The following is a 24,389-nucleotide window of genomic DNA, read 5'->3' as shown; positions in this document are numbered from 1 at the left end:
TGGCTGTCGCTCGGCAAACACAAACAACAATAAAAGGAAGGAAACCGGGCGGCGGTGCGCAGGGCGAGCGAGCGCGGGGTCCCGTGAGGGTGCGCTGTCGCCGCAGGTCCTCCGAACGGGGTCCTCCACGTAGGCGACGAGGCCGCGGAGCTGGGGGCGCGCTGCGCTCCTGGCGGGAGGGCGCCTCCAGTGGGGGTCCCGCCTCCCCTCCGCGCACCCGCGTCCCGCGCCAGGCCCGCCCGGAGGGTCCCCCTAGCACGACCGCGGCGGCCGGCAAGGAACCCACCTTCGAAGTCCGAGATGATCCCGTCCAGCTGCGCGTTGACCGCGGGGTCGGACATGGTGGCTGGCGGGCAGCGGGTCGCGCGAGGGCGGCGGCGAGAAAGCGCCCCCGGCCAGGCCGGGCCCTGCGCGCTGGCTGGGGCGCCGCGCCCGCGCTCCTGCTGTGCAGAGCTCGCCGCCGGAGCCCCTCGGCCCCCGGCTCGGCTGAATGAATGGGGGAGGAAGGCGGGCACCCGCCCCTCCCCGCGCCCGCCGCCTCCGCCCGCCCCGGCCCCCGCCCCGCCCCCGCCTCCCGGGCGGATCAGGTTCCCGCACCGCGGCCGGCCCTCCCGTCTCGCACTGGCTGCTGCGCCCGCCCGTCAAGGCCGGGCCTGGGGCGCTGGGGCCAGAGCGGCCGCCGGGAGACCCGCGAGTCCTGGGCACACGACCGCGCGCCCCCCTTCTCGCCGCCTGGCCCGCGCCCAGGGGACGGCGACGAACGCGGCCTAGCCCCTCCCCGCGGACGCCCCGCTGCGGCCAGATGTGGGCGGATGTGGAGGCCGGGCCGCGGGGGCGGGCGCGGAGAGGGGAAAAGATTCCTCCCCTTCCCCTGGCGCAGAGTTCCTTCTGCGGGAGGTTTTATTTGGGCAGCTAAACAAAGTTTGCCTCCGCGCGCTCCGCGCCTGCGAGGGTTAAACGGCGGCGCGCTCGGCCCGGCTGGCGGGCGGGATGCCGCCCGAGGGCTAAAGAGAGGCGCTGGGAGGACACGCGAGCCACGCGGCCCCAGGCGGGAGGCCACCCCATCCCACCCACCGAGAGCACCCTCGAGGGTCGCTGCTGCACCCTCTGGGCCGGGCACTAGTGCAGGCGCTGGCCCAGAGGACGGGCGTGTGCCACCTCCCCCTCCTCCACGAGGGCCTTCTGGGAGGAGAAAGTAGACCTAGCAAAGAGGAAACGATTCAGAAGTCTGAAGGAAGGAACTAGGCGATGGGGAAAGGGAGCTGCCGAGGGACTTCTCCCTGGAGGTCAGGGACCAGTCCGGCCTCTCCCTCGGGCCAGCAGTCTGCACTTCACTGGCCAAGTGGGACTAAATGCTATTGCTGACAAGGCGGTCAGGTCCTAGGTGCTGGGGACAAGACGATGGGTTAGACACAGACAGACCCTGAGCAGCAACAGGCTCTCGTCCCCAGGAAGGGCCCTTCAGGTCTGGCACCTGCAACCGAGAGGGGTGTTTCTCCCACTCACCCTGGTGAGCCGGTACCCACTCCTGCCTACTCTCCATACCACCCCGACCTCAGACGCAGGGCCTCTGCCAGAGTCTGGGAGAATTCCCAGCAGAGGATGACACCACCCAGCTGGTGGCAACTCTGCAATATGGTCCCCTGAGTTGTGTGGCCATGGGAGTGACGGAGAGCTCAGCCTGGGTCTGGGCTGGGTCACTGCCCACTCTATCCCATCTGTCCCACCTCTGAAAGGTCCCACATGTGCAGGGGTGCTGAGACCCAAGGGCCCCCTGGGACCTGTGGAGGTGCTCCCTGGGTCATGGGCAGGGTGGGGTCTCCTTCAGAGAACGGACCAGGTTTGGTGGACTTTTTAGGTAGCTGAAATCGAGTCCTTTTCTTTTTAAGAAAAGCGGTCACTCCCTCCCTCATGCTTTGGATATTTTTGAACTATTTTCCACCAAATGAGTTTGTGGACATGGGAACTGCAAAACCACAGACATTTCAGATGCGTGCACACCCTCGTCTGCCTGGGAGCCCACGTTTCAGAAACGGAGTTGTTACTGCCATTGAGAGCACCTCGTGGCTTCCACACCAGCCCAGGGCATTTCTTGTATGAAAACCTGGGCCCATCAGATCGTCCACCCCCTGCTGGGCCACCTGTTCACCCTGCATTAGGGGACTGGGGGTTCCAATCCCTAAGAAATCCAGCCCAACAGCTCAGCCCCCTGAGAAGATGCCGGGTCTCCGGGACAGCATCCAACCTGGGACACAGCATGATTCTCCGGTGTGTTTATAAAAAGCACCTGGGGAGTGCAGACACACCCATGCGATTGTTCTCCCCCGGAGCCGGCATGAAGTTCTTCCAGATTAGCTCAGGGTGGGTTTATTGTGCATTATTCGTCTCCATGCACAGTGGAGCCAAACATACTTACGTTTGTGTCCCTGGGGAGCCTGCCAGGGTGCCCGCCTCACCAAAATGGGAACCCCAAGGACAATGGCAAGAGGGAGGCCAGAAAGCGCCCGCCCGCTCCATCCCTGGCCGCCGCCCCCTGCATTTTAACCACTGAGGCCCAGTTACCAGGTCTAGGAACTTGCAGCTAAGGAGGTTCCCAAGCTCCTTCGGGAAACCCACCCCGGAGCGTGGCCACACTCCGAGCCAGGAACTTCACCTTGGTATCTAACCAACTACTATAATTGTACATCATTTATTTCCCTTATTTATTTCCCCCTTTTTTTTATTTTTTATTTTATTTATTTATTTATTTATTTGCTGTCTATGGAAGAGATGGGAAACAGCTGGGCACCACCCTTCAAGTCACGATTACCCTTTCCAAAGTCGAGGACAATGCAGCTTGGCCTTCTCCCTTTCTCAGGCAAAGTCATCCTTCTCCAGCCCTTTAATAATCCCCCAGGCTGTCCTTTGATCACCGCTGAGGGCGGGATCCAGTCTGGGGCTCCAGGGTTTTAATGAGACCGGATTGCTATAGGGTGGTGAGGAGCCTCCAGACCCCTCCCCTGGGCCTGGACAAAGGGTCCTGGCAGAGGCTGGGCAGGTAAGTTGAGCAAGCGGCAGCTGAGAGAAAAATGAGTAACTTTGGCAAGAACAAAAGAACCTGTAAGGCCTCCACCTGCTGTGATGGTGCACTCTCCCACGGTCACGAGAGGAGGCAAGACCAACTGCGGGCCTGGCCTGCCTCACAGGCACACCACGAGACCTGCGGTGAGTTGAATGGGGACCCCCCCCAAAAGATATTCCCACCCAGGACCTCAGAATGTGACCTGGTTCAGTAAACGGGTTTCTGCAGATGTAAATAAGGTGAAGGATCTCAGGATCATGCTGGATTAGGGCGGGCCCAAAATCCAGGGATAAGTGTCCTCACAAGGGACAGAAGAGAAGGCACAGAGGCGCAGGGAAAGACACGTGAAGACGGAGGCAGAGGTCGGAGTGATGCAGCCACAGGCCGGGAATGCCCAGAGCCACGAGGTGCTGGAAGAGGCGGGAAGGGTGTTCCCGGGAGCCTTCAGAGGCCATGCAGCCCTGCTGACACCTTGATGGCAGACTTCCAGCCTCCAGAACTGTGGGAGAACACAGTTCTGTTGTCTGAAGCCACCCAGTTTGCGGCGGTTTGGGACAGCAGCCCCAGGAAACCCACACAGACCTTAAGTTCCCATCTGAATCACTCCTTATGCAAAGCTTCATATTGTAAAGATGTCTGACAAGTCACAAAACCTGCTGTGGGCAGCTGGCACTGTCCAGAAGGAGGGGCAGTGGGACTGGGAGGGGCAGGCCTGAAGAGCAGCCCCCTAGGTCCAGCTGAGTTGGAACAGAGCTTGCAGAGCATGGGAAAGAGGGAGGGAGGAAACCCGCGGGCGGAAACAGCCGCTTGGCACGTGCATCAGTATCCGTGACCCAGTGTTCCCAGGTGCAGCCCTCGGGGGATGCCGAACTGGCAAGGAAGCTACTCAGCAAATGGAGCCTGGGCAACAGAGAAAGGGCAGTGAACCTTGGGACAGGACACCCCATTAAGTGACTGGATTTGTTCCCCGCCCCCAGACGAAGGCTTCGCCAGGGCAGGGGCTGTACAGTCTCATCTCTGCACAGGCCTGGAACACGGTAGACCTCGCTGAGCTCCAGCACCTCGGCTCTATCAGTGGCTGGGCCCTCCACAGCCCCCATCCTAGCAAACGGTGCCACCAGCCACCTGGTCGCTGAAGTCCAGTATCTAGGTGTCACCCTGGAGTCCTCTCTTCCCCTCACCCCCACCTCCAAGCCACAGTGAGTCTCTCCCTCCAGATACCTGCAGGTCAGTCTGCACAGTCCTCTCCAGTGTTGAGCTGCTAACGTTTAACAGCCAGCAGTCTGGAGTTTACAACAACCGCAACAGCGCCAGATTGGTAGCATTGGCCTATTCCCATGGTGTAAATATTCCCGCCTTAGCCAGTTTCAAGTCACCAGTAGGACATTATTGAAGGCAAAGATGGGACGGATGGCAGTAGCCACCAGTGTAGAGTTTCTGCCCCGCAGATACCACCTCGAGAAAATAACATCAAGAGCACAATCATTAAATGAAGCAAAAAACCCAGGAAGTGATGAGTTTTGTGTATTTACTACCTCTGTTTTAGATATAATTACTTACAAGAAATCTATATAAGTCTAATATATAATTTAACTTTGAATTTCTTTTTTTCTAACAAAGCAATGCATTTTATTGTGATAAAATACACATAAAATTTACCATTTTAACCACACTTCAGTTTACAGTTCAGTGACATCGAGTCAACATTCCCATCTTTGTACAAACATCACCACCGTCCATCTCCAAATCGTTTTCCAGCTTCCTAAACTGAACCTCTGTCTCCACTGAACAATAACTTCCGCTTCTCTCTTCCTGCCAGCTCCTGGAAACCACCATTCTAACTTCCGTTTGTATGAATTTGTCTACTCTAGGGATCTCATCTAAATGGACTCATACGCTATTTGTCCTTTTGAGAACGGCTTCTTTCACTTAGCATGATGTCGTCAATGTTGTAGCAGGTGTCAGAGTTCCCTTCTTTTTAAAGACTGAATAATATCCCATTGTCTGCACATGCCACGTTTTGTTCATCCATTCATCCCTCAGTGGATGCTTGGGTTGTTTCCACCTTTGAGCTATTGTGAATAACACTACTATAAACATGGATGTGCAGGTCGGGCACCATGGCTCACACCTGTAATCCTAGTGCTATGGGAGGCCGAAGCAGGAGGATCGCTAGAGGCCAGGAGTTCAAGACCAACCTGAGCAAGAGCGAGATCCCATCTCTACAAAAAATAGAAAAATTAGCCGGACATGGTGGTGTGCGCCTATATAGTCCCAGCTACTCAGGAGGCTGAGGCAGGAGGATGGCTTGAGCCCAGGAGTTTGAGATTGCAGTGAGCTATGATGATGTCACTACACTTTAGCCTGAGTGACAGAGCAGACTCTGTCTCCAAAAGAAAAAAATTTTAATTTAAAACACATGGATGTGCAAATATCTGTTTAAGTCCTTGCTTTTAATTCTTTTGGGTATATGCCCAGGAGTGGAATTGCTATATCATATGATAATTCTATATAATTTAATTTTTTTAATTACATATAATTTGTTTAATCTTCTATATTTTATTAAAATACATATTTGGTATACAATTAATAAATCATATATAACTTGCATGATGATAGTTGTATATAATTTAATTTTTAGTAATGGCTGTGTTGAACACCCAGCCCCCAGTGGAACCACCAGCGGAACAACCAGCTCATGCCACCCTGTCCCCTCACACAGGTCCTGCCGTGTCTCCTAAGGGCCCGCCTGCTTCCTCTCGCTTCCCTCCATTCCACACTCACAAGGAGGTTCTAAAAGTCGATCAGATGATGTTCCCTCCCTCAGCCTTGCTTGCACTTAGAATAAGGTGCAAACTCCTTACCAAGGTCGCCAAGGTCTAAGGCAACCCAGCCAACCCAGCCTCTGCCCTCTTTGGACTCTCTCAGCCCCACCAGCCTCCTTTCTTCAGGCCGCTGCCTTCTGCCCCAGGACATTTGCATCAGCTGTCCCCTCTACCTGGATAGCTTCTGCCAAGTCTCCCCCGCTGGCTCCTGGCCACTCTAGTCTTAAACATCAGAGCGACTCTCCCAGTGTCCCCATGAGACCCCTGGAGACAGTTGCTTCTCACCCCCAGGTGTGCAACAGGGACTCCCCAAACACCTGCTCAATCCTATGGAATGACCAAGTGCGGTTCCCTTTTTTGCAGGATGGCAGAGTCACGTGACTCCTGACAGGGCATCAGCCCAAAGGGGCAGAGGAAGCCATCAGATCCCACACGGACTCTGCACGCCTGCCAGCCACCAGGTAGACCAGTCCGGACCTCCATGCATCCAGGTCACACCCCAGGACTTCGTGTCCCTCTCCGTCACCTGTGCCGGGTGCAGCACCAGGCTGTGGACCACTGAGTCCCTCTCAGGTCACCCGTGTTCGACTCCTCCCGTGCAGTCTGACCGAGACCGGTGTGAGGCTGCAAAACCCCATCGCACCTGCTGCCTGGCCGCTTAAACGCAACCATAAGGTTCTGCTTCAAAGGAGCATGTGACTAATCTGTTCCCAAACTTCCCAGTTATCACCCAGCCTGCTTTGTGCAGGAAATTTACCGCAAACCCTGACCACAGCCGCCTGGGCTCTTATCTCCAAGGCAGGGGACTTTTTAAACAAAGTATTAGTCTTTAAGTTCTTGCTTTCCCAAGGAGGCTCCTGGCCTCTGGCCTTCGGAGGGGCAAACGCTCTGCCCCCCACCCCCACCCCAGCCCCTCCCCAGCACTGGGCGAATCAGCCTGGAGTCCCCGCTCCGGACTCTGCCCGCGTGGCCAGGGGCGGCAGCACTGCCCAGTCTCCGGCCTCCGGTCTCACTTGCACATTTTACTGCCATGAGAGGAGCGAGGGGGGCGGGGGCCGCTCACACAGAGCGCAGCACTGGGTGGAAATTGTGACCCGCCAAGATGACCCTCACCAGCAGAACCCTGGCTTGTGGGTCCTGAGCGTCGTTTGTTTGTTTGCACGTCCAGTGAGCTTTTGGTGGTACATTCAGATGCCCGGGATGCCGCCCCCGGCGCTGGGGCGCCATAACCCAGGCCTGGTGGGGGAGGAAGAGGACTCTTCCCTTTACGGCTCCTGTTTTCTTCCTGATCGTTCCCTGTCCACCTTCTGACCTACCTTTTCCACTGAACTCTTGTGGGGGGCTCCGGGCAGTGGACTCAAAAGGAAAGCGACATGTGGGGAGTGCTTGGCACATGGCTAGGCCGCGGGCTGGATGTGTGATCTTGCTTCCACCCTATGGTGGGTACTTCGTTGTGCCATATACCTGGTTACAGCTGAAGACAGGCCCTGAGAATAGGCAAAGCACTCTTTATACCCACAACCCTCCATTCCTACTCCAGGCCCCCAAATATGGCTTTGGAACGGATAACGTCCCCATCTCCCTAGCAACCACCTGGGGCGGGAGCTGCAGGGGTGGGGCAGGAGACGCAGCACCCCATTCGCACCAGCTGGTGGAGAAACCCGCCGACCTTCCCGGGGGCTCCACAAAGTCACACAGGCGCCAGGCAGGAGTGGCCAGCCTGCAACCTGCCCAGCCCCAAAGCAGCCGGTGACCGAGGCACATGTCCCGCATCTCTGGCTGTGCCGGCCTGCAGGCTCCTCAGCCCTGGGGCTGCAAGGACACTTGGCTAGACCCCATGACTGCCAGGATGGCCAGGCTGTCCCAGGGGCTCTTGGTGTCCTGGCCTCCCTACCATTTTTCTCCAACAGGCGCCCTGCCCTGTGGGGTCTGAGGCCGCAGGCAACTTGCCACTGGTGCAGTGTGGGGACACGGCTGAGTCACCAGCTGCCCTAGTTCCACGTCAGCAGGAACAACAGGCAGCCAAGCAGACGAGAAAGCACTTATTTTTAAAGTCACCACACTGACCAAGACGACATCGTCCCCGGAGAACTCCCCTCCCTGCCTGCCCCCTGTGGACGGCGGCCACGTGCTCTAACAGTGCCCCTGCCCACCCCCACCCCCTCTCGAGACCCAGCAGGTGGCAGGAAAGAGGACTGAGGTGGCAGTGGCAGCCAGGGAGCCCTCCTTCCCACTTCCGCACCCACGCAGAAGGGTCTACTGGGCTCATCCTGCCACCGCCGCCCTGCTGGAACCATCCTTCAATCCCTGCCCCCTACAGCCCATCCACCCTGCTCTTGAACACCTCCAGCGACAGGGAGCTCAGTACCTATCAGTGCCACTCGCTCTATCTTTGGCCAGTTTGGGCTGTTTAAAAGAGAGAGAGAGAGAATTAAAGTCAGCCTGACTGCAGCTTTTGCCGGTGGAAAAGGGTAGCACTTCAGTCTCCCCCAGACCACACAGCTGGGCAGATGTGGAGGTGTGGACTGCTGGCAGCTCTTTCTGGGGGCCTGGACTTTGGGGCATCAGCCCCTCACTTTCGAGGAGCTCAAGACCATCAGTGTCCCCGGGGGAGACTGGCCCCCAGAGAGGGCCGGGGACATCGTCTCTGCATCCCCAGCAGAGACGGGCACCTGCGAGGGAGAGACCGAGCTTGCTCTGGGCCCTGCAGAGGACTGGTTTCCCATCAAACGGTGGCTGTGAAGAGACGTTTCTGGAATCAGCCTGGGCACAGGGAGCTGCAGGCTGTTCCCAGAGGTGCGACGCGGAGGTGTGAGTCTCCTAGGCACACCTGGCTTTGCTCCCCACCCCAGCCAGCACCCCAGGACCTCCGGGTGCTCCAGAACTTTCTTCAGAGGGAAAACCCAGGGTCCGAGGGAGGGGGGACCACCTGGGTGACTCTGCCCATCTCTGCAGGCTTTGGTGACCTCCGCAGGGAAGCCACCGGAGTTCAGGGGTAGAATTGTGAGCTGGCAGGTCCCCAACCCTGTCCCCCTCTCCTAGCTTCTGCTGACCACCTCGGGCTGTGTGCCGACACCTCCACGGGAGGGCGGAGAAGCACAAAAAGGAACCGCTCTAGTCCTCCAGCCCACTCAGGAGAGGCTCCTGGGACCAACATTAACAGCCAAGATGTGTGTGGGGCCCCCCGTGGGCTGGGTGTTTCCACCCCGTTCCCAGCCCACCACAAGTTGAGAGGAGGTTCTGTGTCACCAAACGCACCCTGTGCCTCACAGCGACCCCAGGGGAGAGGGTGGCAGCCATACCACCCTCTGCACCTGAGACGCTGCCTCGCGTTCTTGGCCGACGCCTTGGGAACAGAATGCTCTGCGTGGGAGGCAGGCAGGAAGAGCGGGCGCTGGCTGGGCCCCCTCCAGACAATCTGGTATTGCTTTCCCTGGATAATGAAATCTTCCCCACCCCGAGTGTTGCTGGAACCCAGCCGGCAGCCAGATCAACCTAAATGAGCCATTTGTCCCCCCAGTGGAGTGACCTCTGGGGACTTAATGGGTTTGCTGTGAACACACCCGCCTTGTGCTCCGCCGTTCCCTCCCCCAGCATGAGTCACTGGCCTCGGTGACTTGCCCCGGCCGAGGGCCCTTGCCGCGGTCTGCCAGCGCTGGCCAGGCTCCGCCAGGGGAGGGACAAGCACAAACAGCAGAGGCCCAGGGGCCGCCTGCTGTCCCTGCAGCATCTGCATCTGGGGGCTCCTGAAGCAAAGGGGGCCCCTAGGGCTGCTCCGTGGTGCTGGGGACCTGCCCGTCTGGGACAGACAGTCTTAAGGGAGACTCCTGCAGGCAAGGAGGCAGAAGGGTGAACTGGGAGGAAACGGGCCAGGGAGAATGTGAACAAGACAGGCCAAGGCCTCTGAGAGCCAGTCGCCACCTTTCTGCCTCTGGGTGGTGGGTCCCGGACGACGCCAGGTCAGAGACAGGTCTGGGGGAGGAAAGCAGCTTGTTTGTTGGTTTTTAATTAATCATAAACACCCAGTGTCTTTCTCCTGCTCTGGGGAGGGAGCACGCAGTGGCTCCCAGCTGGGCCCCTCCCCGGGTCTGGGTGCTCCTAACTGAGACTCCAGGCTGTTGGTGGCATAATGACCTTTCTAAAATGTACATGTGACTTGCTCACAGCCCTCAGAGGCTTTGTATCACTGCTGAGCACAGAGTGAGAGCCTAGCAAGGCCGGGTAGGCATCACCTATCACTGGTCTCCTGCAGGCCACTTCTGCCTCCTCTGCGCACGCCTGTCTCTGCCCTCGGGTGACGCCTGTCCCTGCCCTCGGGTCACGCCCAGCTGCTCCCACTTCCCCACACACCAGGTGCCCGACCTCTGTGCCTGCCTTGTCCTGCCCCCTCTGCCTGGCAGGCCCTTCCCACACTGCGGGCCTGGCTCAATCTCAGTCCTTCAGGTCTCAGTTCAGATGCTGCTGCTTCTAGGAAGCCTTCCTGGGATGCCCATGGAGGGGTTCTCCTCTGGGCCCTCCCTCTGTTTTCCTGGTCCCCGGGGCAGCCTCTAACTCAGGGCTGACTGCCCGTGTGGCGTCCGTGAGAGTCTCCACAGGCGTGTGACGAATGTGTTGAATGGAAAGCCCTTTAGAAGGACGAAGGGGCCCGGCGAGCACATGCAGCATCGCCTGCCCCGACCGAGAATGCACAAGTGCGTGCCCTCTGCATCTTCTCGGGAGGTGGGAGCCAGGCAGCAGGGACTGGGAGGCAGGTGTCACGGAGCAGAGACTCAACAATGTGGGGACAAGCAATCATGTTCTCCTGCTGCAGAGAACCCGGACGGCAGATCCAGCCTGAGGAGGAAGGAAGCGCTAGCAACGCCACTCCCCTGCCCCAGCAGTCCTGCCAGCCAGACGGCCAGCGTCCCAGCACAGCTGTTTTCCAGCAGGGAGACATTTCTCACCTACAGGAACAGGGTGGGGACATTCCCAGACGGGGCCACATCTATACTGGTCACAGGGAGTCACCCGAAGTCTGCGTCTCTGTGGCTCGTCCCATCCATGCTGGGCCTGCCATCTGAGCACACATCTGGAGTGGCACAGCCCCAGCGGTGGGGCGAGTCAGGGACCCTGCCTGTGAGCTGCAGGACCCCACAGTCTGGAGCACAGACCTGCACACAAATCAAGGGGAGCCTCCGATAGACAGGGGCATCATTTTCGAGGAGGTAAATGTGGACATTCGAGGCCAGTGAATCACCAGATGCCAGCACATCTGGACAGGCCCCTGGCCCACCCCGAACACCGGGGCGGAGGAAACGGACAGAGCCTACATGGAGCATACGGTCTGATCCAGCAGGGTGTGCAAGGCCCCACCGCTGGGAAGACCGACCGCTTGATTATGAATACTCTAGAACGTTTATCTAGGAAAAAAATCCAGCTTTGTCCAATTGGGAACCTAAACTCAGAACATACGTCCCCTTCCTACAGAACCACGTCACCTCCCCAATGCCCACTCTCACCCCACTTGCCAGCCAAGCTCCAGTTATCCAGAACACAAGAGGACGGCACCTGCTAATCCTACAGGTCTTCCGAACCTGCCCGTCTATTGCAACACCTCAGCTCTGAGCAGGAAGAACAGACATTCAGAACGGTCACCCCGGTCACCCCGGGGCAAAGCAAGATCTTCAAAAGGCAGACAAGCTCTGTTCAAGAGGCAGCACCTATTCAAACAGAAATTGGTATGCAAACCTTTCAGGAAGTCTTTCATCAAGAAAGGGTGAAAGACAAGCATGGCTGAAACAGTGGCCGCCTGTAAATTTTTAAGGACCGCCTCTGGTGGAGGGAGGGGAAGACCTGATTCGTAAGGAGTTCCAATTCCCACAGTGTGAAGACCCCCACTGTGGCATGACATCCCTGAACACACAGCTGGGAAGAGAGAGGCGCATGCCACCGTCTGAAATGCTCAGGGCTAACTCCAGCCTGCTCTTCCCCGGGAAGGGGCAAATGTCTAGAATGCCCTTGCTGTGTACAACGGCTATGGCAACAGGGTTCCACTGGCAGGCCAACACAACCCATTGCCCACCAGTGTGACACGGGGCAGGTGTCTGAGGCTGCCTCTGTGCTCAGGGAGAAAGACAGCCACCCAGCCATCGCGATTGACTGGCAACGTCCGCCCCAGCCCCGGGATGGAAGATAGCAGCACTGTTAGCCAAGCGCTTGCCATTCCTGACCTGAAAACATTTTTCTCGCCCCTTAAGCACAACGCAAATGTCACCTCCGTGGTGAGCTCTTCCACTCCCTCTTTCTCCCTGCGTAACCCCTGCTGCAGGCCTTTCCACAGCTCTGTGTGTACGGTGGGGGGCTATTGGTGGGTGTAGCACAGACCCAAGGTGTCCCCCAGGATCTGATCGCCCTCTTTTCTATGGTAACGGAAGCTTTAGTTGTGCACGTGGCTGCCCAGCTAAAGAACACATTCTCAGCCTCCCCTGCTGCGAGGAGGGGCCGTGCAACTAGGCTCTGGCCAGTGGGAGGAGAGTGGAAGTGTTTGACTTTCAGGTCATGCCCTTAGACAGAAAGGGGTGTGCTCACCTCTTCCCCTCTCCTTTCTTTCCTTCCCCCAGCTGGAATGCAGACGTGCTGGCTGGAGCCAGGGCAAGCATCTTAGCTCATGAGACGGAAGATGCACCAAAGGAACAAACTGGGTCCCTGCTGCCCTGGGCCACTGTGACTGCTTACACTTGGACTAGGATGTGGGAGACAAATGAAGCTCTCTCTTGCTCAAGGCTCTGTTGTTTTAGCTTTTGTTACGCAGCCAGACAATCCCCATCATTCCACCAGGCTGACAGGGCAGAGGTCTCATCTTCATACACGGAGCCCCTAGCAGAGTCTGGCACAATAAATGCAAAAATGAACAGTCTAATTCAACCAAGGTTTGTTTTAGTGTTTGAAGCTGAAAAATAATGGTCTGAGCTCAATAGAGGCCAAACGCGTACATAAGGCAGAGTGAACGACAATTAAACACGTGCCCCGAGGAGGCTGGGACTGCTCAGCAAGGTTGCATGTCAAGATGGATCTCAGGAGGGGACCAACACAGCCCGCCGTGCGCTGGACACAGCAGGAAAGAAGCTGCCCCAGGACAGTGGCAGGTGCTAAGGCCCGGGCTCTGCATCAGACTCCTGGGTGCAGACCCCGTGTGGCCATTGCCGGGCAGTGGGACCACCTCGCTGAGGTCCCCTCGACTATCCTGGGCACTGGGAACACCACCTCCTAGACGGACAGAACTGGCAATAACATGGATGGCAGCTTGGTAAGTGGCAGCCCTCATTATCCATAACATATGTCTAACCCTGTCCTTTTGCAGGTATGAAAACTGGACCGAGTGAGGCAAAATGATATGCTGAGGGTCGCACAGCTGCTAGTGACAGAGCCAGGACCAGAACTCAGCGTCCCAACACCTCCTGCCGTGCTCCTGCTTCATGAGAAGTCCGGGGTGAATGCAGGGAGCGGGTAGCTGGTGAGAAATTTTACAAACAAGACTGAAATATTTGATGACTCCAGAAGTAATAAGGAGTGACCACAAATTACTTTAAAATACACCAAAAAAGTAAAAATAAGATGGAGTCATGGACAGAGGGACAGGTAGGTGGAGAGAGGAGATGAAGGGAGGATAGCACGGTGTCAGTGGCAGAGTCCAGCTGATAGAGCCACAAGAGTTCCCTGTAAGTGCTTTCAACTTGGCTGTATGTTTGACATTTTCACAACAGAATGTACAGAGGAGAAAAGTAGTAGGGAGCCATGGTGGCTGCCGGAGCAGGGGTAGACCCCAAAAGAGAGATGTCAGGATTATAGCTCTGCCAGTGTGGATGCATCTTCTTAAGACCACAAGGACACACATTCAGCACATGTGTCTTAAAGACTCAAAGGCCGCCTGTTTCCCCATCCTGCCCCTCCTCTCCCCACCTGGGCCTGGAAGATTCCACAGCTGGTGTGAGCCAGCTCCCTGTCCTTCTGGGCTCAGTGCTCGGCACATGACAGACGCTGAGTGACTGTCAGCACCCCCAGCAGCTCAGCCCGGCCCCCCAGCTGATGCCTCTGCACGTCTGGCCAACAGCTTCTGTAGCTCTGCTCTAGTGACCTCACCGATGGCTTGAGTCACCAACAGTCCACTAGCGAACGTCTCAGTAGCTTCCTCTACCACAGTGCCTTCCTCTCTGCACCTACATTCTGTCCTGACTGCCACCGAGTGGCCCCTGAGCACCCCCACCCGGGGCTGTGACTCCTGAGGCTCCTGGCACCCACTGGGCATGGTGCCCACCCTTTCTGGGCCTGAGTCCCTGAGAGAGAACCAGCAGGGAGGGGGACAATGGAGAGGGGCACCTGGGGCACCAGGCTGTAGTGCTCACGGCAGGAGAGCAGGGAGGAGGAGGGGGAGGAGGGGGAAGAGGGGAAGGAGGAGGAGGAGGAACAAAAACAAGCAGAAACACAAGAGGAGGGGGAGCAGCCCCTCCCCTGCGGGTGGATGTGTCCAGTGCCCTGCTGAGGACACAGGGAAGGTCCGTCACCTCGTCTGGTTCTCACAGACACCCTCGGAGGCAGCTACGTCCCGGCCCCCATTTCTCCACGAGAGAGCAGAGGTGTAGAGCAGAGAGCTGCCCGGCATCCCCAGGCAGCAAGTAGAGTTGCTGGGACTCAAATCAGACAACGGCTGTGCAACCCCACGGCTGTCCTCAGCCACCACGATAAATGACAAAGCTTCCACAGCAGCAGCAACTGTGCCTGGAGTCCCCACAGGCCTCCAAAGGCAGGGAGATGGGACCTCGGCCACACCAGACACTGCGTGCTGTTCAGGAGCGCGGCTCAGGGAGGTGTGCGCGGCGAGGGTGGGCAGGTCTGCAGACAGGAGGAGCAAACACGCCGACACGCAGCACTGCCTCCCCCAGACGCGCCTTCCCGAGTCTGGGCTTGCTCAGCCAAGACGGCAGGCCTGGCCTCCCGGCATTGGCGGCCTGGTCTAGGGACACCCCCTCCAGCCTGGAGGAACCGGCGCTGCCTTATTACAAGTGTCAGATGCCGGTTTTCTTCTGAAGGTGGAAACTCAGCCGGGAGCGCTTCTAACCGGGAGCGCTTCTAACCCTCCGCGGCGCTTTGCTCAGGTCTGACTTGAGTCCTTCACCATGGGAGGCCTTTCAGATTCAGCAGGCACCGCCGCCGTGGGTTGAGGGTCTCCACCCACCAGGAAGGAGGAGCATCGGATGCACACTCAGCCCACGAGCCTCGTTCGGGGCCTTGGCACAGCCACGTGACACCAGGGAACAGCCACAGCAGCAGGGCACACGGCAAGTGCTGGCCAACATTCCAGAGCGGAATCTTGGCAGCCCCCACGGCCGGCGGGGGTGGGGTGGGGTGGAGCATTTGCGCAGACCCTACACGCACAGGCCTTCGCACACATGTGGCTGACAATCACCCACACGTCCTCGCCGGGGAGTCTGGCGCGCAGCCCGCCAGCAACAGGGCGCTGGTAATCCCCACGGCTCCCGCCGCCATGTGGAGACACCGTCCAGGGCCAGATGGAGAAAGTCACCGTACCGTTTCAAAGTCACATACTCCAAAGGGAGACTCTGGGCCATGGAATAGAGATGACAGGCGGACCGGCCAAAGCCATCAGCTCTTGGCAACTTGGGTCAAAGGGAGAGCACGGACCATTCCATTCGACATTTTTATTGAGCAGCTACAGCGAGCTAAGCTGAACAATCAGCTCGTGGAAAACCATGTTGATCCTTTCCTGGGCCTAACGCCATGGGAAGAACCGGGGCTTTTGGAGCCACACAGGGCTGGACGGAAATCCTGGCTCAGCCAGTTATGGGCTGGTGGAGCCCGAGCAAGTGACTCAACATCTCTGAGACCCAGATTTCTTGTAAAATAGCAGCGCCCATGCATGCCCTGCCACGTCTGAGCGAGATGACTGAAGCACCCAGCGCCCACCGCTGGGCCTGGGCCAGCGTCCTCACAGACAGGTGCGCAAACGCAGACAGCACCCTCGCACGGCCCGAGCAGAGACACAGCCACGCCCGGAGCAAGGGGCAGGGACATGGCGTTAGGAGGCCACAGGCCCCCTCAGCTGCTTCTCCCAAAGCTTCCTGGGTGGAGAAATGATCCGCTCAGTGGCATTTCCTTCCCTGACAGCTGCTGGGAGCCTCAGCCCACAGGCAGGCCTGCCCACCCCCGCCACTGGCAGTGTGGTAGCAGAAGGGGCGGGCACCAGGGCGTGGGCTCGAACCCGGCCTCCAGAGAACGAGGAGCCCTCCCCAAGCTGGAAGAGGAGGCTCCAGGCCTGACAGGGGCATTTGGGGGAATTCGGTTCATGGGAGCTGGGCCAGCCCAGAGGAGTGAGGCCGCTAGAACCTTCCTCGGTGCCCACAGCAAACCAGGGCCAAGGTGAGACCCAGCCCCTGACAGACCTGCCTCAGATCTGTGAGAAACCAGCAAGCGTCGAGTGACTGAATGTGTGTGAGAGAGACAGACAGACCGACCTTGGGCAGGTCTTTCCCTCTAGGCCTGAGTTTCCCGGTCTGTAAAAGGCAGGTACCATTGCCTACTTTGTAGGGTTGTCATGAAATGAAAACGCACGGATACTGGTAAAGTGCTGAGAGCAGGGCCTGGCGCAAAACACGAGCTGTGAGTTTGCTGAATAAGCAGAAAATAGACGCAGGCTTAAGACGGAGCCCGGCACAGCGTGAGCGTCAGGAGCCGTCTCTCCGGAGCAAGATGCTCCCATCAAAAGTGGGAGAGGCAGCTGATGCCGGAGCTTTGTTCTTGGGAGCCTGGGGGTCTTTCAGAGGGGTCTTTCAGCCTAGAGGGACCAGTCTCACAGCTTACAGCTGCCGCAAGTCCCTGTGTTCATGTGCATGTGTGTGTGTACACGCACATGCGTGTGTTCTCATGTACTGTGACTCTCTGCCCGCACTTACCCAGGACCTGCCTGGGGTGAGGCTCCGTTTCCATAGGAACCGGGTGCAGCAAGCTCCCTGTCCCCGTGGGCAGCCAAAAAAGGAGGCAGCGTGTGTGGGCCTGATGGTGGACCCCGTCGTAGCACGTCCCCCAAGCATTACACTTTTCCCGTAAAATAACAGACTCCTGGTATCGCAGGGACCTCAGAGGACCCTTCTGTGTATCATTGAACAATGTCCACATGTCCCTGCTCGAATACTCCTAGGCATGGGGGACTCACTACTTTGTGAAATAGCATGTTCCACTGTCAAAAAGTGAAAACTGTAAGAAAAACCCCTTCACGTGACGAGTCCAACTCCACTTTCTAGTTCCTTCCGAGTACCCGATACTAGCTTTGTATTTTGCAGGAACTCAAAATAAATGCTCCTCTTCTATGTGACGACCCTCCAGCTACTTGGAGACAGTGACTGTAGCTCCCGCCCTGCATGCAGCCATCCCCTTGGTCCCCTTCCAGAGTCCCTCAAGCCCTCCGGCCACATGGGCCCTCACTCACCCATCCATACCCCCCTTCAGGACCCGCCCTGGAGAGGCCCCTCCGCAGGCAGGGCCTGTTGTGGGTGGAACTGCGTCCCCCAAAGACATGCTCAAGTCCTGACCCCCAATACCTGTGAACAGGACCTTCCTTGGAGACAGTCTTCAAAGATGGGATCAAGGTACGATGAGGTCACAGTGGATTAGGATGGGCCCTGAGTCTAATCACTGGTGTCTTTATAAGAGAAAAGAGAGGGCAGTTTGCAGAGACACACAGAGGAGACGCAGGGGGCGAGGCCGTGTGGAGGGGGAGGCAGAGATTGGAGAGACGCAGCCAGGAGCTGGGGAACACCGAGGACTGCCGGTGACCAGCAGAGCCAGCAGAGAGGCCTGGGACAGGTTCCCTGGGAGCCTCCAGAAGGAACGAACCCTGCCAACACCTTGTCTTGGACTTCTGGACCCCAGAACCGTGAGAGAATAAATTTCTGGTGTTTTAAGGCTGTTGCGACAGACACAGGACACTAACACGGGGCCTCAGCAAGGGTGGCCGGTGGCACAGGGTCCCTCCCCTGCTGCAGCCACAGTCTGCGTCCCTTATTTTGCCTCAGATGGCCCAAGGTCACACGGATGTCCACCCGCTCTGGTCAGCAAGTATGAGCGGATGTTCCCACGTCCCGCAGTCCGAGCAGCCTGGCCGCTGACGGAGCACCTGCCGCACTGGGCCCCGAGGCCTGGGGCCCCTCCCGCCCACTCTCGCAGCCCAGTTCCCTCCCCTGGTTTGACTCCGGGGCTCTGGGGCCTGCGAACCTGCACTTCATTTAACAGATCCCCAGGCCACTTAATCCCCTGCGCTGGCCCCTCCTGGAGGGCTGCTGGGCTGGCGCCGCCCAGGCGTGGACACTTCTCAGCCCCCGACCTCGGCCCAGGACTGCCACCGGGGCAGGGCCTCCGAGGGCCGGCTCTGAGGCAGCCTTCCCACTGACCGCAGCTTGCACAGGACAGGGCGTGGCAGCTCCTGACCTCGGGAGGTACCCAAGGCCGCAGACGTGTCTCCCAAGCCCTCCAGAGCCTGGCACGAGAGTCTCCAGGACAGCCCCTCAACTGCTGCAGGCAAAACCTGCTCTGAACATGAACTGTCCCCACCCCCACGCCCACTCTCTGTTCCCTTGAATGAACAGCAACAAAAACATGGTTTTGTGCCAAAGGTGGGGCCTACAGTTTCCCAGAGCCCGGTTTCCTGCCAGGCCTAGGTACAATCCACAGGAGTGTTCACCCCTGACTCAGTGTGTGTGTGTGTGTGTGTGTGTGTGTGTGCGCTCGTGCGTGTGCACATGCGTGGCCCTCCACAAGCAGCCTGGAGAAGGGTGGAGAGGCTCAGGGAGATTCTTTCTAGTGGTCAGGAAGACAGAAAAATGGAAAACGAGAGCTGGGTGCACACGCACGCGCACACACACAAGCACATGCGTCCCCACCCCCCCAGAGGAAAGCCCTTTCCTTTCAGTCCACAACCCCAGGCTTCAGGAACAAGACTGGACTTCAGAAGTTTGACCGAAGATCTCTCCTGAGCACTCTGGTCATCTTCATCAGCTCTGCTAGGTGTGGAAGGCGTCTCTCCTGACATCCACGCCACCTCCTGTTCCCACCCTCGCCCACCCATTTCCTCCTCTTTGCTCCTTTGCACTTGGATGTGAATCATTTCCTCTGTAGAAGGGTGTGTGTGCACACATGGACACACACACACACACACACACACACACACACGGGGCCGCAGCAGAGAAGAGAGGCAGGCTTCTTCCAGACCTCGAGCTCTGGTGAGTGGGGGATTTCTCCTGGAGAACATGTGCAGAGGCCTGCGTTGCTGGAACAAGACACTACCCTGACATACACATTCTCTCTCTCTCTCAGGCCAAGCACAGAGAAAGACAGGCCCAGCAAACAGTGGGCATTTGGGCCTCCTGTTCACCCTGGGCAGCCCCTACCCAGGACCACTTCCTCCCCATCCCTGAGAAACACAAGGACAGAAAGAAAGGAGGGTTTCTGCCTTTTGGGGCCCCTCTTTGCACCCTTATGGAGCTCCGCCCAGGGCCCTGAGCTTACAGGAAGGGGAGCGACAGGCTCCCCTCCCAGGCCCGCCCCTCCAGCAAGGAGCTGGCTAGCCCACGCTGCTGGTGAAGACTTGATGCGGTGCAACATGACGAGAGGACAAAGGGCGGCACTGAGGGCAGGCCCCTGACCCTTAAACAGCCGTGAGAAAGCCCAGCTTCTAGGGGCAGAGTCCAGGGTGCTGGGCTGGAGCCACCCCTCCAACCCAGCCACCTGGCAGCTACTGCCCTGGTCTAGCCAGTGACCAAGGGCACCACGACCATTCAGACCAGGAATCTAACTTTTCTGGGCTCTCCTAGTGAGGAAGGCTGAGCCTGTGGCAGTCTCATAGCAGGGGAGCCACTGCTGACTGAGCCACGGGCAGGAGCTCCGTGATCCCACGCGCCAGGCTCCTGGCAGCAGAGAGCTGCTGTCTGGCCAGTCCTTCTGCGGGAAACGTTACCATCTGCACAACGTAGTGAAAAGAACAACCGCCTGAAGGCTACGTGGAACCCCTCGAGTAGGTAGGACTGGGTCGGAGTCCAGACTTGGAAGAGGGGAATACACCTGAATGCGTTTGTTCTTTAAGGCTTTTTCCTGGGTCTAGGTACTAAGCAACTAAAACTTGGGTAAAAATTCTTTCAGACAGCCAGGGAAAAACAACACATCACCTACAGGGCAATAACGATTGACATATAAACACTGATTTCTCAGCAGGAACAATGGAGGCCACAGACACTGGAAGGTTCTCTCTGGAGTCCTGAAAGAGGAAAACCGTCAACACGGGACTCTAAGACCAGTGAAATTATCACTCAGAAATGAAGATGAAATAAAGATATTTGAAAATGAAAGAGAAGCAGCTGCCAGCAGACCTACACTGCAAAAATATGCTCAACGAGTCTCTCAGGCCGATGGGAAATGACACCAGATGGAGACTCAGCCCTCCAGGAAGGAGCAGAGAGAACGGGACAATTTGCCGTTTGTCCACGGCAACCACGTGGACAAGCAGAAAAGAATATCTTTCACTCTTCATTTCTTTAAAATGAGTAATACTGTTGAAAGCAATGATTTGATTGCTGTATGGTCTAGTTTAAAATGTATATATTAATAGATATAAGAAATACATAACCACTATCACATAGAGGATGGGACGTGGTAAATGAGCCCATAGGGTTGGTGGTTCTTATGTTTTTCCATGAAGAATACAATATTAATTCCAAGTAAACTGTGAAAAGTTAAGGATTTGTATTAGAATCCATAAAGCAACTACTAAAATAACGATACAAGGAAATATAACTAAAAAGCCAAACAAATAAAAATAGAATTCTAAAATAATTAACCTAAAAGAAGGCAAGAAAGGAAGACACAACAAATAAAAACTAAAGAGTAAGTTAGTAGGTCTAAACCCAGCCATGGCCGGGCGCGGTGGCTCACGCCTGTAATCCTAGCACTCTGGGAGGCCGAGGCGGGTGGATCGCTCAAGGTCAGGAGTTCCAGACCAGCCTGAGCAAGAGCGAGACCCCGTCTCTACTAAAAAAAAATAGAAAGAAATTATATGGACAACTAAAATATATATATACAAAAAATTAGCCGGGCATGGTGGTGCATGCCTGTAGTCCCAGCTACTCGGGAGGCTGAGGCAGGAGGATCGCTTGAGCCCAGGAGTTTGAGGTTGCTGTGAGCTAGGCTGAAGCCACGGCACTCACTCTAGCCCGGGCAACAGAGTGAGACTCTGTCTCAAAAAAAAAATAAATAAATAAAAAATAAACCCAGCCATATCCATAACTATATTAAATAGAAATTGTCTGAATACTCCAACTAAAGGCAGAGGTTGTCAGAAGGAATTAAAAAGCAAGACTCACCTATATGCTGTCTACAAAGGATGCATTTTAAGTGTAAACACAGGTTGAAATGTTCTATTTAGAAAAAGATACACAGATGCTCCTCAATTTCTGGTTGATAAACCTACCGTAAGTCGAAAATATCCTAAGTCAAAAAATCATTTAAGGCCAGGCGCGGTGGCTCACACCTGCAATCCCAGCACTCTGGGAGGCGGAGGCAGGAGAATCGCTTGAGCTCAGGAGTTCAAGACCAGCCTGAGCAAGAGTGAGACCCCATCTTTACTAAAAATAGAAAAAATTAGCCAGGCATAGTGATGCCTCTGTACTCCCAGCTACTGGGGAGGCTGAGGCAGGAGGACCACTTAAGCCCAGGAGTTTGAGGTTGCTGTGAGCTACAACAATGCCACTGCACTCTACTCAGGCGACAGAGCGATATTCTGTCTCAAAAAAAAAAAAAAAAAGGAAAAGAAAAAAGGTCATTTAATACGTCTAATTTACTGGACATCACAACCTAGCCTAGCCTACCTTAAGAGTGCTCAGAACACTTACATTAGCGTACAGTTGGGCGAAATCATCTAACACAGAGCCTATTTTATAATAAAATGTTGAATATAGCATGTAATTTATTAAATACGGCACTGAAAGTGAAAAACAATGGTCGCATGGGTGCTTGAAGTGCAGTTTGTGCTGAGTGCAAACTGCTTTGGCACCGCCATAAAGTTGAAAAATTGTTAAGTCAAACTCTTGTGAGTCGGGGACTGTCTGTACCTTGCAAGCGTTAGAAGACTGGAGAGTCTATATAAATATCAGTAAAGTTCATTCCAAGACAAAAATTATTACCAGAGAAAAAGGAGTACATTGCATCATGATAAAAGCATCAATTCATCAAGAAGACATAATAATCATAAATGTGTATGGTCCTGACCAAAAGACCTTCAAAATACATGAAGCAAAACCTGAAGGAATCAAAGGAGGAAACAGGCCATTCTACAATCAGAGTTGCAGATTTTAACACCGTCTCAGTCCATTTGGGCTGCCATAACAAAATACCTTCGACTGGGTACTTTATAAACAAAAACGTATTGCTGGGAAGTCCAAGATCAAGGTGCCGGCAGGTTCCGTGTCTGGCGAGGGCCCGCTCCCTGCTTCAAAGATGGCATTTCCTGCTGTGTCTGTACATGGCAGCAGGGACTGACAAGCTGTCTCGGACCTCGTTCGTAAGGGCATTAATCCCATTCAGGATGGCTCTGCCCTTGTGCCCTAATCACCTCCCAGATGTCCCAACTCCCAACACCACTGCGTTGGGGGTTTGGTTTCAACATGTGAATTTTGGAGGATATGAATATTCTAACCACCATTCTCTCAGCATTTGAGAAACAAACATCAGAAAATCTGACGAACATCCATAACCACCTTGGCCTCATCGGTAACTATAAAGCACCACCCTCAGCAAGTACAGAATACATATTGTTTTTCAGTGAAAGCACATTCACCAAGACATACCATATACTGGGACATACCTATACATAAGTCTCAAATTTTGAAAGACTGAAATCCTATAAAAATATGTTGTCTGGCCACTAGAAGATTAAATTATTTAATAGAAATCAGTAGCTCTGCGACATTTGGAAGAGCCTTGACTATTTGCAAATTAAATGACATACTTCTAAACAACCTGAGTCAAAGAAGAAATCACAGGGGAAATTGTACAGTATTTCCAATGGCACGGCAGTGCAAACGGAGCATCCCAGCCTGCAAGGCTGATGCCGAAGTAGCGCTCAGTGGGAAGCTATAAGTGCTTCTCTTAGGAAAGAAGAAAAGTCTAAAAGAAATGACCTAAGGTTCTACCTTAAGAAGCCTGAAACATGTGCCAGTTATCCACTTATTGTTTCTTAGCTCCAAATCCATCCTGCCTTGCCCCACGGTGTGATGCTGGGGCTGGGCCTTACAAATCCTTCTTCTTTGCGGGATGGAGTCACGGTAGGCTCTACCCACAGGGGATGACCCTGGACAGGGACTGCCATGCCGCACAGAGGAAGCAGCTTCTCTTCCTGCTTCTGGGGAGCCTTTTCCTCCTACGGCACGGCTGCCAGCAGTGTGAGCACATGGGGCTTTCTCTCTCCAGCCCCCAGCTCTAGTGACCCCCTCGGACACCGTGGGCAGTGCCTGTGGACCAACTCCCGCCTGCCCACACCCTCTAATAAGTTTCTCAGCCACTCAATAAGCTGCTCCTACAGAGTCATGCTGTCTTCACCATCTGGCAAGAACTCTTTGCCACCAGTAGGCTGCAGGTTTCTGTGGCCGCCATATACTCGCCAACAAGGCCTGAACCTAAGACCTGGCTGGGTGGGGGATGCTCCAAGTTCCTCGCTTCTTCCCACGTATTTTCCATCAGCCCCAGAGGTAGTAACTGCTGCGTCATGTGTGCGTGTATGTGTAGGTGTTAAAAGTATCATATACTATTTGTCCTTTTGTGTCTGACTTATCTCACTTAGCATAATGCCTTCAAGGTTCACCCATGGTATAGCATGTGTCAGAATTTCCTTCCTTTTTAAGGCAGAATAATAGTCTGTTGTATGGATAGACCACATTTTGTCTATCGATTTATCTGTCAATGGACACTGGAGTCACTTCCACCTTTTGGCTGTGTGAAAAGTGCTGCTATGAGCAAGGTGTACACATACCCGGTCGAGTCCCTGCTTCAGTTCTTTGGGGTATATACCTAGAAGTGGAATTGTTGGGTCCTAGGGTAATTCCAAGTTTAATTTTTTGAGGAATTGTTATGTTTTCCACAGCAGTTGCACCATTTTACATTCCCCCCAGCAATGCACACGGTTCCAATTACTCCACATCCTTGCCAACACATGTTGTTTTCCATTTTTTGGATAACGGCCATCTTAACGGGTGTGAAGTCATATTTCATCGTGGTTTTGATTTGCATTTCCCTGATGATTAGTGATACTGCCTGTTTCATGAGCTTACTGGCCATTCGTGCGTCTTCTTTAGTGCTCACTTCAGCAGCACAGACTCTAAAATGGCATGTCCTCTTCGGAGAAATGTCTATTCAAGTCCTTTGCCCATTTTTTAATTGGGCTGTTTGTTTTTTTGTTGTTGTGTTGAGAG

The 24,389-nt window shown here is 55.4% G+C and overlaps 1 protein-coding gene across 3 annotated transcripts in view; it reads right to left on the bottom strand.

Moving 5' to 3' along the window:
* Window positions 1–24,389, bottom strand: part of SEPTIN9 (septin 9) — a 164,156-nt gene that overhangs the window by 98,888 nt on the left and 40,879 nt on the right. The window contains exon 1 of one of the 3 annotated variants that reach the window (XM_069482905.1): window positions 287–506. The exons of the other annotated variants lie outside the window; for them this stretch is intronic. Within the exon in view, the coding sequence (XP_069339006.1) occupies window positions 287–341 (55 nt within the window). The 5' untranslated portion in view covers window positions 342–506. Of the gene's footprint in view, window positions 1–286; window positions 507–24,389 lie in introns of those variants that run through there. 3 annotated transcript variants of the gene reach the window in all.

Source organism: Eulemur rufifrons, chromosome 9 (assembly GCF_041146395.1).
Source record: "Eulemur rufifrons isolate Redbay chromosome 9, OSU_ERuf_1, whole genome shotgun sequence".
Lineage (NCBI taxonomy): Eukaryota > Metazoa > Chordata > Mammalia > Primates > Lemuridae > Eulemur > Eulemur rufifrons.
The sequence above is the reverse complement of the archived record's forward strand: the minus strand, read 5'-3'. Positions and strand labels throughout refer to the sequence as shown.